At 39.8% G+C, this 16,155-nt stretch overlaps 1 protein-coding gene and 1 long non-coding RNA gene across 8 annotated transcripts in view; one reads left to right on the top strand and one right to left on the bottom strand.

Annotated features, from left to right (window-relative positions):
* LOC129189787 (uncharacterized) overlaps nucleotides 1-15,145 on the bottom strand; it is a 60,165-nt gene extending 45,020 nt beyond the window's left edge. Inside the window, exons 1-3 of the long non-coding RNA XR_008572876.1 lie at nucleotides 15,006-15,145; nucleotides 14,596-14,690; nucleotides 8,938-9,043 (exon numbers count right to left, since the gene is read on the bottom strand). This is a non-coding gene — a long non-coding RNA (uncharacterized LOC129189787). The remainder of the gene's footprint in view (nucleotides 1-8,937; nucleotides 9,044-14,595; nucleotides 14,691-15,005) is intronic.
* The window catches only part of gria3b (glutamate receptor, ionotropic, AMPA 3b), a 116,667-nt gene that overhangs the window by 92,226 nt on the left and 8,286 nt on the right, over nucleotides 1-16,155 (top strand). For 4 of the 7 annotated variants that reach the window (XR_008572874.1, XM_054791861.1, XM_054791859.1 and 1 more), the window contains 2 exons: nucleotides 9,454-9,701; nucleotides 10,451-10,565. Coding sequence is in view for 5 of the 7 variants with exons in the window: in XM_054791861.1 (XP_054647836.1) it covers nucleotides 9,454-9,701; nucleotides 10,451-10,565 (363 nt within the window). In the remaining 2 variants the exon portion in view is untranslated. Of the gene's footprint in view, nucleotides 1-9,453; nucleotides 9,702-9,810; nucleotides 10,602-16,155 lie in introns of those variants that run through there. The other 3 variants (XR_008572875.1, XM_054791864.1, XM_054791860.1) reach the window with 3 other exon arrangements.

Here is a 16,155-nt window from a genome sequence, read left to right as displayed (position 1 = left end):
TGTCTCAAAATAATCATATGTTGCCAAGCTTGTGACATCCGTAGCTTGAATTTTTGATGATTACACCTGTCATGTAAGGCACCACATCCTGAGAAGTTGATGAAGCTCAGACATATATAAGACTAGTAGTTTGTGCAGAAGCAAATAGATGTAAAGAGAAGTGTTGGAGTCATCATCGTCATTTTCTATACCGCTTGTCCTCATTAGGGTCACGGGTGAGCTGGAGCCTATTCCAGCTGACTTTGGGCGAGATGCGGTGTACACCCTGGACTGGCCGCCAGTAAATCACAGGGCACATATAGACAAACAACCATTCACACATTCTAAAACAAAACAAAATGTGGGTTTTTGGGATGTGGGAGGAAGCCGCAGTACCTGGCAAAAATTCACATACTGTAGACTCCTCTTGCCTGTGAGGCCACCATTCATCCCAGCATTAGAGTTCATCTTCCCAGCTAAATAACGCTAACAAAAGACAGCTGGTCTGGGGGACGGTTGATGTCCCCACCAAGGGGCTGAATGGCTCCAGAATTTAATAGTGTGCGCCCACTACTTGCCTCAACTCGACTTCCCCACGTTTGGGATCTTCTCTCCATTGCCATCGCCTGAGACCAGGGGTGACCATTACATCGATAACAAGCTACTGGGTTGACCGCGAAGGTAGCGTGGGTTGATCGCATAAACGTCACTTTGTAGCTGTCATTTGACATCAGTCAGCTGACATTAAACTCCCCTGCTGATTTGCTATTGCAAAGAATTATTTTCACTTGTTGTATATCTGTAATGTTCGATAGCAAATGCTAACCGGACATCATACATGAGCTGTCTAATGAACGCTAAGTAGCTACAGTATTTCGACTGACATATTACTGATACTCAGATTATGTAAACTATTTTGAGAAAACTACACTATTGAGGAATTATGCGTAATTATCTTTATTGCCATATTGAATTGGATTGTGAATTATTGAATGATATCAATTACTTTGATTACCAGTAAACTGTGGAACTGTGCATGTAAAATACTAATTAGTATTTAGTGTCGTAGTTTCAAAGTTTACCGGTGATTTTATATATACACTACGGGTCAAAAGTTTTAGAACACCCCAATAAAAAGTTATTTATTGAAATTTAGTCGTTCAAGGCTAGCTTGAAATGGTACAAAGTGCCAGAGGTTAAAAAAAAGGTAAGGTTACTCAAAACTGAAAAATAATGTGTATTTCAGAATTATACAAAAAGGCCTGTTTCAGGGACCACAAAATGGGTCAACAATTTAAAGCTGTTCTGCAGAAATGGAGGTTGATGGTTGAAGCCTGGGCAGTTGGTGCAACTAATTCCTACATTTGTTCCAAGTTTTGGAGTACTTACTACCTAAAAACAGTGTTCGGAACACACTGTGGCACTACACCCTCGTGAACATCAGTTGAACAGCATTGTACTGGAGAAAGTAATTTGTTGCTCCAAAAATGGCAAGAAAAAAGTGAATTAACAATGGAAGAGAGACAGACCATCATAACACTTAAAAATGTAGCTTTTTCCTCCAGAGAAATTGGAGTGTTCTAAAACTTTTGACCACTGGTGTATGTTGTATGTTTTATACTGTAGTAAGAGCTAAATCATGTCGACTTGTAATTGGACATGATGCTAAAAAAGTGTGTGCACCCCTGATATGCATGTACAAGGTACATAAATACGTATGTTTAGAAATATAGTCAATATATATATTTTCTATGCTTTTAGTAGGCGGTAGATCTTTGGGACTTAAATTAAATTAAATTAAAAATTTTCATCTGTCCCTTTCATTCATCATTTACATACATTTAGAATAGTTTTCTGCATGTAAAACTATAAAAACTTTAGTGCTTTATGTTAACATTTTTGAGACTTGTGGTGTTACTGTTTTAGTTAGCAAAGAACTACAGTGTTAACTGCTGATGACATCATAGATTCGCAAAGGGAGCATACTTCCGATTTTCGTTTTCCTGTATCAGGACATTTGGTCATGGGAAATACATTAAGAACACAGTTGTACTCACGCATAATAACGCGACAGTACGCACGCCATATTGTATGCTAACCCAAAAATGTACTCAAACGGAGGCTAAATATGGGGCAGACCTTGGACACGCTGGAGGGATTATGTCTCACAGCTGGCCTGGGAACGCCTTGGTGTCCTCCCGGTGGGGCTGGAGGAGATGGCCGGGGGCCAGGAAGTCTGGACTTCCCTACTGAGACTGCTGCCCCCGCGACCCGGTCCCAGATAAGCGGTGGAAAATGGATGGATGGATGGAACCCATGCTATTCGAAGTTCTACTGTCCAGTACTTCCTTGTTTAATGCGGGTGCACCTCTACTGGGCCATATGTGTGGCCTTACGGCAGGTCTTTTCGTTTCGTATTGTGATGACGTAACGCTCACTCTGAGAATATGCCATGACCCCTACCCGAACTGTGCCACTGTGACTTGTGTCACTTTCAATGCAGCCTTGATGACTCCATCAAAAGGCTTGACTCTGTTGTTTTCAAAAACATGTCAAAGGGAAAGATGCAGCCTAATAGTGGCTTCAATAGTAAATTGGCTGTTTAATTACATGAAAAAACGACTGTGAGACCGTCAAATACCCTTCATGCACCTCATTTAACAGCGTAACAATGAAACAAGGACAATGACGGATAGGAATGAGACCGCAGCTTTGTTTGCCCCTAAAATAATCTCACATTTAAGTCTTGAGGGCCAACATCATGCATTTTACTGATGTGAAGGTGTGATGAAGATGGAACAACAGCTTGTGTGCAGCCACTCAGGCATTTTTGCTCGGCATAAAAATCAATTTCACGTCTCAGCTATTGTGACGCACACATTAGAGCTTCTGCATGGTCCAACACAAGGTTTAATGAGCAGATTTTCAGAGCAGACCTGCTTCTGGCCAGAGTTTCATGAAGAGAAGACGATTTATTCCAGGAATCCTGAGGGTGCACTGCAATCACATCGATGCTTTGTAACAACTCCCAAAGCTCTTGTCATGATGTGTTTCAGTGGAGTATTGACTGATGGAGCTTCTATAAAGATTACAGCTTGTTTGCATATAAGAGCGAGCTATCAGATGTAATGATAGACTGCTGTGAGATAGGCGTAACCTCTGGCAAAGCTTTGTCCTAAGAGAGCCTCGCTTCGAGGGCCAACTTCAAAGATCTGTCAGTTGGCATTCAGTACATAGCATGACACAAGTACACCCCCAGAGCATCAACTTTTATTTCATGGGACAAAGGTGGTCCACCGGGAATATTGAATGGAGGCTGTGGTTTGACCGCAAATGCTGAGAATGTTGAGGTAAACATAGGGCAACAAGGCTGAGGCCATAATGAAAGTATGCTGCCGTGCCAAGGGAAGAATAAAACAGGCACTAGTCCAAAGTAGTCCAAAGAGTAGTGGGCAGAGTTCTGGGAGAGATACGCAAGTTGGAATCAATACAGATTAAGTGGTTATTTAGAGTGGAGGGAGCAATTACTTTTTTGACTCTGCACTTAAATAACTGTTCCACTTTTACATACAGCCTACTGGGAAGTTTGAGGCCAACAAAACCTCCAGACGATGATCTATCTGAGGGAAAGCTACTATTGTACTGTATGTACTGTGTGTGAAAAAAGTGTTTGCCCCCTTCCTGATTTCTTTTTTTTTTAATGTTGTGTTGAAGATATGCATATTGAAGCATGCTACATTGTTTTTGCCTACATTATCTAAATTAAGCATTTCCAAGCATTAAAATTGCCACATGAACTAAAATACATTATCAGGCATTCAGAAGACGCACGCAGATACATTGTGAATGATACTGTATGTAGTATTCTACACTGGTGACTCAGTGTCATTAATGTTACTGGAATGTTCGGTGAGACACACAAACGCCAGACTTGATCGCCGGAACAACGAATAAAAATCCCTAATAAGAACACGGGCCACTGTTGCTACAGTAACCCCCAGCTTCCTGTCCGCCCGCCACTCAGCTTCCCTAGGGCAGTGATTCCCAAACAAGGGAACCCGTATCCCTAGTGGTCTGCAAGCAAATTGCAGGAGGTAGGTGGAAACATTGAATTTCCAAGATGATAAGTAAATATTCTCAGTTATTTCATATGAAGCCAGACAATAAAATGGAAGACGTACGTCACAACTAGTTTCCCCAGGGAGACAATAACAGTTGTTACATTCTACTTTTGCAGAATTATCAATGCGTATGTGTGAGGGGGTACTCATAGTATGACAACAAGGTTCTGGGGGGACTCCAGACAAAAAAGGTTTTCAAACACTGCCCTAAGGAACACATTTATAGCAACACACATGAGCACAAGTTTTATTTATGCCTTGGGTTATTTACTTTTATTATGTGTACTGTATTGTGTATTACGAGTGTGAAGGTGACCAAAGGGGTGTTATTTCATATCTAGAGGGCTCTAATAATGTTAAAAAAATGTATTTAGAAGGTTATAAACATGTTTTCTATGTTCTAGCTATGAAAATGTTGGATTTATAAATAAGGAATCCTAGTTCACGGAAATTCACTTATCACAGTTGGGTCTGGGACTAATTAACTGCAATAAAGAAGGGATTACTGTATCTCCACACACTAGAACTGCAATAATAAGCATATTGGTAAAGGTTGCTTTTGCAGCCAGTGCAGATGTTCCTAATAAAGTTTCCAGTTAGTGTACGCATGAATGTAAGAGTCATAGTTTGCAGAACTTACTTTGTGGTTTTATACAGAAAGTTTGGCCTTAAATACTGTACCGCAGCACTTCCATAAATCACTATTTATTCCTAAATTACTCCCATTGCTCGGATAGACGCATTTTTGGCAGCAATTAGTTTACAGCATCATCCTAAAACGGAATCGTGTTTGCAGCCTGTCACTGATGTCCTTAAGTTGGCAAAAATGTGCCTTCATGCATAAGGGAAATAAGAAAAGAATTGTGAAGGCATCTGCTTTGGACCTACAATACCTAAATTCCAATTTTGACTTAAAGAATATATTTTCATTTGATGTATTTTTAATTTTATATATTTATTTTTACATATTTGCATATTTTAATAAACATTTCTGTCAGTGTGCCAGAATTAGCCAAAAGGCTAGCTTTCATCTGTCCTTAGTCCTAATCCCATTTACTAAAAATGCATATAATCTAATAATCGTAAAACAACATCATACCAAGACATAACGCATACATGACAGGATACCAGAATACATAACTTATACAAGTCAGTCTGTAGTTAGTGATTGTCAATAAATCATTTCTTGAACTGGATCGTGTGATATGTTTTTATTTGTAATGGCTACTGGGGTGAGGTTCCACTCAATAGCAGCTGAAATGGAGAAAGCGGTTTGGCCAAATTTTCCAAGAGGGAATCAAGCAATCCCCCCTCTCATTGCCTCTTTCTGCAATGAACAGTGTTTGGAAGTTGACAAACTGTTGAAAAAGAGGATATGATAACCCACGGACAATTTTATTAATAAAGTAGAACCTTGATAATTTGACGATGTTTTCCCAGCTGAGTAGTCTGTATTTATGTAATATTGGACAAGGGTGAGAAATGTGACGTTTCTTATCCAACATTTTTATGTAGCGTGTGTGAAGTGACTGCAGGGGTTTCAGAGATGTAATAATAGCCTGTGACAAAATTGTTAAACAGTAAATGATAGGTGAGAAGATCATAGCGTGCATGTACATTTTTGCTGCCTGTGCGGACATTTGATGGCGAATGTCTCTGAAATGACTGAGATTAAATTTGACCCTTTTTATATGTGATCTAAATGACAGCTTTGTGTCAATTACGACACTCACATATTTATATTCTGATACGATCTGCAGTCTTTGCCCTGAAAGCAAAACATCTGGCTGGCACTGAAGGTATTGCCGGACTTAGTGAAGAACATTGCTACTGTTTTGAAATTATTTAACTGCAGGCAGGATTGCTTCAACCAAGCTGAGATATTAACCGTGGAGCTTCTCAACCAAGCTTGCATGAATGTAAATTACAGTTTCATCAGCATACATCTGGACAGAAACATCAACGCAAATGGATGGGGGGTCATTTATGCCAAGTTGTTTGGTAATGCAGCCATCGTTGTGAAATGGATTTTGAAAGGTAGCGTGTAAGTTGTAGACATACAGTATTATACACAATTATGTTTTTTGAGAATTCATTCAGCAGATGAAGATCTTACAGTTATATGATCAGCAGTTAGCACACTCATGAGCTAGAAGTCTATCATCACACATCTGTGGATATTCTTGTTTTTCCACTCTCGTTTGATTCCCATTTAAACAGCCGTGTTGAAACTTTAGTTGTTGTGCAATCAGCCTATTTAGGTTTTGGTCGAGCCGCTTCCCAGGTCTGATATTGATGAATTGACTTCATAAAGCACTGAGACAGCACACTCTGTCGTTGGTAATCAATGCCCAGATCCATTCTTTTCTCTTCATTTGAGGAGGCGTTTGGAGCTTTTCCGCAGCTGAGCAGATGAGCCCGGGGTCTGTGGGGAAATCGTCCTCTAAACTAGTGTCCTTTCTATGCTGCGTGACACATGCAAATTCTACGCATATAACCAGATTGTCAGCAAAAGCATCACATTGAAGTCCAAGTTCTCCTCCCATCCGTCATATTTGCATTAGACCCCAATAGCCAATGTCTCGACTTAAAGCATTTTCATCTGCGCAGGGGAAGATTCATCATGCAGACTTTTTTCTAATTTGTGTTATGTCGCTGTCTCGCCTCATCCTCACCCATGGCCTGATGCTGTATGACAAATGCCTACGAACAAATTGTATATTGCTGGAGCCAGTAAAGCACTTTCCTCAGGTCAAGGTTAATGTGTTTGTTTATTGATAGAGATGCATTAGAGATGAATACGCTCCTGTTAAGGGGGCTTTTTCAGACACTGATGAGTCTGGTTTGTATGATGCACGGGGACAAAGCTCAATATGCATGCTGAATCCCTGAAGTTTATATTATATTGAACTTCATTACCTGAGATTTACACAGCCAAATCTTTCCTTACTGGCGTAATCGCTTTTTAACTAGGGTTAAACTAATGTTTATCATCAAGACTGATTTTTTGTCCTTGCCTCACAGCTACCAATAGACAAACATGAGACGAAATATTTATCTGTCTATAAATCAGTGAGTGACAAAGCGAAAAGAGGCTATAGGTAGACGGATGAATGGGACACTGAGTGGGAATGATCATGCCACATGCATGGAAGTCAGCTATGCGAACTACTACACTGCCAAAACCCAGAGTGTAACTAATAGACAGAAAGGTAATATTTACAGTACATTCGTGTTTATTGATTCAGTTCAGTAAAATATTGTACTTTGCATTAAAAATGTGCAGTAAAAATACAAAGTAGTTTGCCGTCGCATTTTTTAAAGCAATATTTCAAATTATTATCTTGACTTGCAGCGTTGATCCCTCCAAAAAAATATAATCCATAGATTTTTGTACTAAAACAGCTTAAAACAAGACACTGAGCGCATCAATTGACCAAAAAGCTTTTTTGCAGCTGCTCAAGTCAGCCTCTGGGATTTACAGTGGAACCTAAGTTTTCGCCATTAAGTTCACACGAAAACCAAAACCAAACACATTTTTCCCATAATGAAGAAATAAAGTATATCCAATTCATCCGATCCAGACCCCCAAAAATATGAACACAAAACACATTTTACACAGTTTAGATTTCCTATATTTAAAAAAAAGCAAAAATTCCTCTAACACTCAGAAATTGTGCAGTCTGCTTCGATGGCTCATCAGTATGCTTGAAAGAAGGAAGGAAGGAGACAGATACAGAGTTGTGTATTGTTCCGTGTGTGTTCTATGAACAAATTAATCAAACACACACACATGATAAAGATGATTAAAGGATTCAGTGGCCAGAATCTGTCTACAGTGTCCCAACTCCAAAATAACTACCATTCATTCTTCACAGTCACCACTACATGGATGCTTTGCTTGGGCACTCAACTAGTTTCTTTCTTAGGTGCATTGTTTGACCGCACGATAACCAAGACATATTTGTTGGCAATAATTTTCTAAATTTGTCAAAAAAACGAATGTTTTTACGGCATACAAAAACCGAGGTTCCATTGTATTTTATATTTTTTATAAGCTAGCCCTAGTGCATTGCTTATCTATATATTACATGTATTAAAAAAACTAAGAAAATAAATAAATGTAACCGTCGGATGTTCTAGTTTCTTCTAGTTTGTATTACAGGTTTTATATAAGTCCAACCATCATGTCAGTTTTTAGTGAAGTGACCTAAGCATGTCGTTATTGATCTTCCTATAACCATCCTTTCAGTTTCTGATGGACATTCTGCGGCTTTGGGCTGAGGAACCTCAACAAGTGAGCGCCATGCTCCCCAGTGGATGACACCTATTGATTTTGCTTATCTGTTGACATTCCCTGTTGTGAGATTAAAGCTCTTAAATTGTGTAACATTTATTTGATTGATTATTGAAGTGACGAGACCTTGAGCAGACTATCATTGTTCCCAGAGGAGAAATTCGCTTTAACATGAAAAGGGTTTGTTTAGGCTGTGTGATTTTGGTTAGACAACATTTACTCGTTAGTGATTATTTGGCCGTCATTTACCAGCTCTTGGACAGACGTCGCTTCCACCATCAAGCCATTCAGGTGTTTTGATGTTGCTGGTTTTTAATTATGATCCAACCCTGTCAGTCTATTTTTGGCTTCATAATACTGTTTATATACTGTATATTTAAATTAGACATAGGCCCCAATAATAATGCTTTCTCATTCAGGAAACTTGCTCATGACTGTTGTACCAGCAATTGTTCAAAGTCTGAAGCGCCTTATGCCAAAACAAATCCGGCACCATTGAATAATTTAATTGATGCTTATTATAGATAGTGCTCGACTCACCCAGATTTGCAGGCTCGTTAATCCTGACCCAAGGCGCCTGGAGAATGCTCATCTGAGTTACTCTGTGATGGGAGGCCTGGTATACGAGGAACTCGCCTTACTCCTCCTGCACATGGACAATGAGCCACAGTTAGCATGGTACACCAGAGGCTGAATGGGAATCCAATGCCTGTACTACAGTATTATGTACATGTTCAATTTATACATTCATCACGACAAAACTCTCATTGTCAGTAAACTGTTGTAATTTATTTGTACAAACGTGCATCCCTATCCAGAGAAATGGAATTTGTCAATTATTGTGCTTCATGATCTTACTAACTTCGAACAGCAGATCATTTTGGGAAGTATTTGAAGATATCACACAGCGGTTTTAATGGATGTCTTTAAGTACTTCTTAATGGCACTTTCAATCAAGTGATCATTAAGCTCAAAATCCTACAAAATCCATTGAACACGTGATGAGTATTCATGCGTTTCTGAACTTGCTCTTCTCTTGTGTTCCTCTCTGCACAGCGATCCAAAATAGCCGTGTACGAGAAGATGTGGTCGTACATGAAATCCGCTGAACCCTCAGTGTTTGTTAAGACCACACCCGATGGCGTGGCTCGGGTACGAAAGTCAAAGGGCAAGTTCGCCTTTCTCCTCGAGTCCACCATGAACGAGTACATCGAGCAGCGGAAGCCGTGCGACACCATGAAAGTGGGCGGCAACCTCGACTCCAAAGGCTACGGTGTGGCGACGCCCAAAGGCTCAGCATTAAGGTGGGTGGAATAATATAACAATATCCTCCATGTTGTTATAGTATTCCACCTACCCTGATGTCCCCCTGTTGTCATTCTCTTCTCCTCTCCTTGTTTTTTATGGGCGCAGAGGTAACGGTAGTATGCTTTTCAATGCATTTGGATACAGAAGGGTTTTTACTATAAATGTCTTTGAAATGTTTTTATACATGTGTTAGAGCTGTTATTCTAATGAAATCCTAATGATACGGTTAAAGCTAACAATCATTTCATATGTGTGTCTCTCTCTTCCCGTTGCTCTCCTCTCCCCCCTTCGATCTCCCCTTCCGTCCCGTGTGACGTCCTACCTGACTGTTATGTTTTCACTTTTAATTTAACAGTTCACTGGTTTTTCAATTTAGCCTTTTAAAAGCTGTGCTGTCACTTGTGACAAATGTTAATTGCATGATGTTTGTTGTTTGATGTTTGTTACTTCTCTTCTCAATGACAAGTGTCCCCATCCCGCACACTTCAGTTTTAAACTACGTAACCCTTCATGCCACCTTTTCCGAGATTTAACACCTCTCTTATCTCTCCTTAAATTCTTAAACCACAATTTGTCCTTTCCTAAACCATTCTGAGTAACTGGTTCTGTGCGTAAGCCCCTGCATTGATGGTGGTAGTCTCTCTACCATGACCTATCATTATGATGCTTAGAACACCCATTCCTTTGCATTAGATTTCTCACGGACCTGTGCATTTTCTTACAAGTTATGTTTTATCGTTTCAAGAAATGCTGTTAACCTGGCAGTTTTAAAACTGAATGAGCAAGGCCTCTTGGACAAATTGAAAAACAAATGGTGGTACGACAAGGGAGAGTGCGGCAGCGGGGGAGGTGACTCCAAGGTCAGCCTCGATGTCACCGCAATCGGGTACTACAGTGCAGAGTAATCGGCAAGGCTGTTATAGCAACCCAACCAGAACCAAACCAAATGTCCGTCCCGAACAACCTGCTGTTGCCCTACAGCACAGCACCAAATTGACTGATAGTCTGACACTTTAACGCTTCAGCTCAAACAAAAGGAGCCCTGCTTAGCAAACAGGAGACGAGTGGCATCAAGTGCACATAAATCAGAATAGGAGGTGACGATGCTGCCCTGCAGTTGTGAAAGTTTGAGCTGTTTTTAGTCATGCTTAAACATCTGTAGGGCAGTTCACCCCGCCTGGGAGGTAGCTTTTAGGATACAAGTCTTATCTTATGAGCATTAAGCACTTTAGGTGTCATGTTTTTAAATCCAGTGACTGATGGTTTTGCTTGAATTGAACCTGCAGCTCCTCTTTACACATTCAAACCCAGAGCCCATGTGTTCTGAGACCAGTTTAATCAATTGTCAAAATGGCTCCACAGAGGCCATTGGAAAGCAAGGGGAACAGCGGCGTCTTGAGGGGACTAAGCATCGCACATTGCAACGTGAGAAGTCTAATTAACATTAAAAGGCTTGAGATTTGTTTTTAATGGGTCATCTGATGAAACACGGTGTGTTCGATTCCGCTATCGAGCTCATTAATAACCCAGCTTTTTGACCCTTTTGACGATCACACCCTCCCCTCTTCTTCTGTGGGTAAATGATGAATGATTTTCCCATTATGGAAGCTAATGGTGAGTGTTCAGCCCCTCTCAACCATGACAACTAAGTATAACATTAGTCAGATGATGTGCTGCTGTGGTATTGCGCCGTATTCACTGAATTACATAAGACAGCTGCATTATAGTCTTTACATTACAGGTCAATGTAAAGACAAATGATGCTGTCACCGCAAATGGGATGATATAGGTCAGGTAATTGGCAAGACTATATGCAACCTGTAAGAGCCTGTGGACTACAGCTGTGTCATTATACCGTCAACGTTATTTGTCATGAATTGGCCTCGACCACAATTAACAGTTAAGCGGCAGTGAATTCGTCTTAAAGACAGCGGTTATGCTATTCTGGACGTGCCTGGACCACGGGAGTGATGTCAATGGAAAGTCAATTAGGATTTGTTGTCATGGTGCACGCACACATCCCTAATTTATTGATGTCACACCACGCTGCATGGGCGGTTGTGAGTCTTAACACATGATAAAGTCATCGAGTCTTTCACTTTGTGGGGAAAAGACACGTTTGCACATTCCGCATCGGAGAAATACAAACGGTAATACAAACTTTCTACTTATAGTAATGAAACTTTTACATGTTAAATTCACCAATGGCGTTACTAGTGCGATTAGAGCCGTCTTAACTGTATGTTTGATGTTTAAAACGTTAAAGCAGACTTACACTTCAGTGTAACCTTGTCTTTCGTACGCCCCTGTGGCCGTATGATTCGTTATTTGTCAAAAACTTTTTGCCTCAGTTTTGGTACAATATTGCACTGAACAAGCTAGTCTGTTTTCCGCGCTACAAAATCAAGTGCCCCAACAAAGCACGGCATGCATTGCCGACTCACTGGCCGTGCATTTTTTATTTTGTGACTGCTCAATAACACACCATGGCGCCAGAAAGAAAGTTGCGAGTGCCAGCAATTTGATAATAAGATGAGCATACGATTGAATCTAATTTTGCAAGGATGGGATGAAGATGGGAAGTCCGCATCAACAATAAGTTCCATCCATCCATCATCTATAAGTATTTTGCATTGCTTTCTGCATGTAAAACTAGAATTATTCTTTATAAAATGTAATTTTGGTCACTTTTGGGGGTAATTAATTGGATTTGCATTATTTCCTTTGGGGAAAATTGCCTAGGTTTTTGTACGTTTCATTCTTCGTCTGACTTTTTGGAACGAATTACAGTCGTTCCTGATCACTCTTTCGTGGTTAAATACGACCTGTTATTAGTCAAATAAAATGCATATTTTAGGTAATTTTACATATTCTTGGCTTAAATTAAGCATTGTCAAGCATAAAAATGACTAAATGAATGAAATACAAATATAAGGCATTCAGAAGGCATATTTAAAGACGTGATATGCAGTATTCTACACTGGTCACTAGTTGTCATGTTACTATAATGTTACTGTAGCGACGGGTGCTTTGTGTAGTTCTGAGCTGCAGTTTACGTGCGCCATAGAGGACAGTGACGTTCTGCATGCTGGGTTAGAGCTAGCTTTAGGAAATAGGTCTGTAGAAGAAGAGAACTAGTAAGTTTTGAACTGTTTGACAAATTTACAGCCATCCTGACGTGGTGTCCTTCAGCCACCATTACATTACATTACATAATGAGACAATGGCCTCCGCAGGAAGTACGCTGTCCAGAAAAAAGCAACAAGCAACTCTTCCAATGCTAACATGTGAGTCTATTTTATGTCTTATTTAAACCTAATATATCTAATTTCTGTTATATTCTACTATATTGAGTAATATGAGTGTAAAGGTAAATATAATGGTGTTATTTCATGTCTAGAGGGCTCTTATGTTTAAAAACTGTATTTAGAAGGTGGCAAACAGGTCTTCTATAGTCTAACTACAAAAATATTCCTTTTATAAAGAAGGAATCTTTCTTTGCGGAAAGTCACTTGGGTCTGTAACCAATTACCCGCGTTATATGAGGGATTATTATAATGACAAAAAACGAGGTTCAACTGTATTTGTTTTTCATAATGCAAAGTTTAATGGCCATTTTAACTTCTAGAGTTTGACATGAGAGAATTCAACTGGCCGAGCTCATGCCGTTATTATTTAATATGTCGTTACAATATTTAAAGTTTGCTTTCACTCATGATGTCCGTCATCTTTACAAAGTAGGGCGTCACGGTGGCCTAGTGGTTAACATGTTAGCATGTTGGCCACACAGTCAGGAGATCGGGAAGATCTGGATTCGAATCTCCGTTGGGCATCTTTGTGTGGAGTTTGCATGTTCTCCCTGTGCGTGCGTGGCTCCTCCCACATTCCAAAAACATGCATGTTAGGTTAATTGGCGACTCTAAATTGTCCATAAGTGTGAATGTGAGAGTGAAAGTCTATATGCGATTGACTGGCGACCACTCCAGGGTGTACCCCGCCTCTCGCCTGAAGTCAGCTGGCTCCAGCATACCCGCGACCCTAGTGAGGATGAGCGGCATTGAAGATGGATGGATGGATCTTTACAAAGTGAAAAATGGCAAAATAAGAATCACCGCAGTGCCCATTGTAGTCTATTGTTGAACCACACATTTTGTGTATCTTTAAATGATCCTAACTGACTCTCCCATTGGCATTGTTTGCAGAGTGGTTGCATGCAAAACAAAGTAAGAAAATAAAGTGGTGTTCAGAGGTTATTTCTTGCAAATAAGAGCACTCTGACAAAAGATGACAAAAAGGTCACCATAAGATAAATGAAGGTATTTTTGCATAGTGAATCATGCATAGCAACTCCAGAAGGGCCGGAAATGAGTATAATGGGTCCCCGAGCAGCATCATAAGTTGGCACAAAGCATAGATTAAATATTGTCCTCGAAAGGTTCTCTCTTGAGTCACATCTTTTCAATATTTGCATTGCTAATGTTGCTGTGTTTTGTAGTCGCTTAGCTCATTAAGTGTCTTTTTTAGTGTGACTGAGAGCATGCTCAGGAGCCATCATGCCATCGTTGATCTTTTATAATACACAGGTATGTACTCTGTGTTTGTTTGCTGGCCTGTTTAACCTCTTCAGGAGCCATTGGAGAGGCCCGATTAAGTGTTTCCCGAAGCGCTCTCTTCCAAACACTTCTTTGCTTGCATCATGCTTACAGCCTGTGCTTCCAATAGACATAACACATATGCACACACACACGCACACACACACACACACTTCTTCCTTGTCCTCCAGCACAACGCAGTGCAGCCTAGATTGAGTTTCAGACAAAGAGCATGTTACAGGGTAATTGCATTGTTAATCAATGTCTCCATGAGGCAAAACGATGCTCGGGTACTCACAAAGCGTTTCTCAGGATTGGCTTTGAGGCATACCGTGGCGTAATCTTCTCTCCGTGCATTATGCATTGCGTAGCTCCCCTCGGGGGACATTTTTCCTGAAGGGGGTAGTCATGTCACTCATAAATCGATGCACTATTTTTGCTCACTTTCATTTTGCTTTTCATGTTTCACCGGGAGATAGAGCGGAGCCACATATGAACTGCACTTATGTTTTAATGCAAAATGCCATCTTTCCGCACATTCATTTGGTTGTCCTATTTTATATTAATATACAACTAGCTACATACACTCACCAGCCACTACATTATGACCATCAAATGAGAGCCAACATGAGCTGTATGAAAAATCCAGCCTTTACAAATGAAATCATAATGCTCAGCTTTATCATTTGAAATAGCATTCTTACTCACGGTGTCTTTGAAGAGAGAACTAAAAAAAACGTCACACAGCAATGTAATAGGTTGATAACAGAAAAGACACTACCAACAAATAATGCCGAATAATCAACGACTATGTGAGCGCTAAACATTTAACTTGTAACAGCTTTTTTACAACAACAGTAGGGCAAAGCACGCTGGGAAACAGGAAGTGCTGTTGTCAAAGATGCCGCATCAAGCGGTGAGCCTTACGTCAACATAACCACCATATTGGATGTGGCAAGGCTGTGCTGTAAGTGACTACAAATAAATGTACTTACCTACTTTCATAAAGCGCCTTTCTACAAAGAAATTTAAGTTAATGCCTCTCGTTTATACATTCACACACGCACTAATATACTTGGGAAACAGTTTGGCACCAAAAACAATGTATATGATCTTCTCAGATGGCTAAGATAAGAACTTTATTGATCCCATTGAGTAGTTTTAATGCAATAAAATAAGTATATAAAATAGCAACATTAACTTTATCAATCAAAATAATAATCAGAAAAATTCATGTTTTTTTTTAACAATACCCCTTTAGCTAGAAATAAATTAAACCTTTCCAAAAATAACACATCAAGGCACAAGAAACACAAATGTATTCTGATATAAAATATGTAATACAGTAATTATTTACTCAGAGATGGGTGGAGTAAGAAAACAACAGTACTCATTTATCATTCGGTTATCAGCAAAAAAGCCAAGATCCCTACTAATTATGTCTTGTCCTCGAAACACTATTTGTGTGTTGTTGTTTCATGAATGTGATCGGTATCGGCCGATGTCACTCATGGATGATCGGAATTGGCAGCATAAAACTCTGATCAGACCATCCCTAATAAGTAGTCATCATACAGCACAGTCTACTGTTGTTTACAACGAACTCCTCAACAGTTTTAACTAGAGGTGTAACGATTTGTTTTAATAATGATTTCATTCGTATCATGAATCGTGGTTGTCGATACGATTTAAGTACGTTGTTGGTTCATTTTGAATCAGATTCAGTAACTTTAAATTGATTCAGTAACTTTTTAGCCAAATATTCAACCAGTGTAACTGAAATAAATACCTGGATCCTGGACAGCACAGGTGACGTTTCCTAGGTTCCCGTTGTTTTTTGGAAGGGAATCAGGTATAA

Source organism: Dunckerocampus dactyliophorus, chromosome 11, assembly GCF_027744805.1.
Source record: "Dunckerocampus dactyliophorus isolate RoL2022-P2 chromosome 11, RoL_Ddac_1.1, whole genome shotgun sequence".
Lineage (NCBI taxonomy): Eukaryota > Metazoa > Chordata > Actinopteri > Syngnathiformes > Syngnathidae > Dunckerocampus > Dunckerocampus dactyliophorus.
The sequence above is the reverse complement of the archived record's forward strand: the minus strand, read 5'-3'. Positions and strand labels throughout refer to the sequence as shown.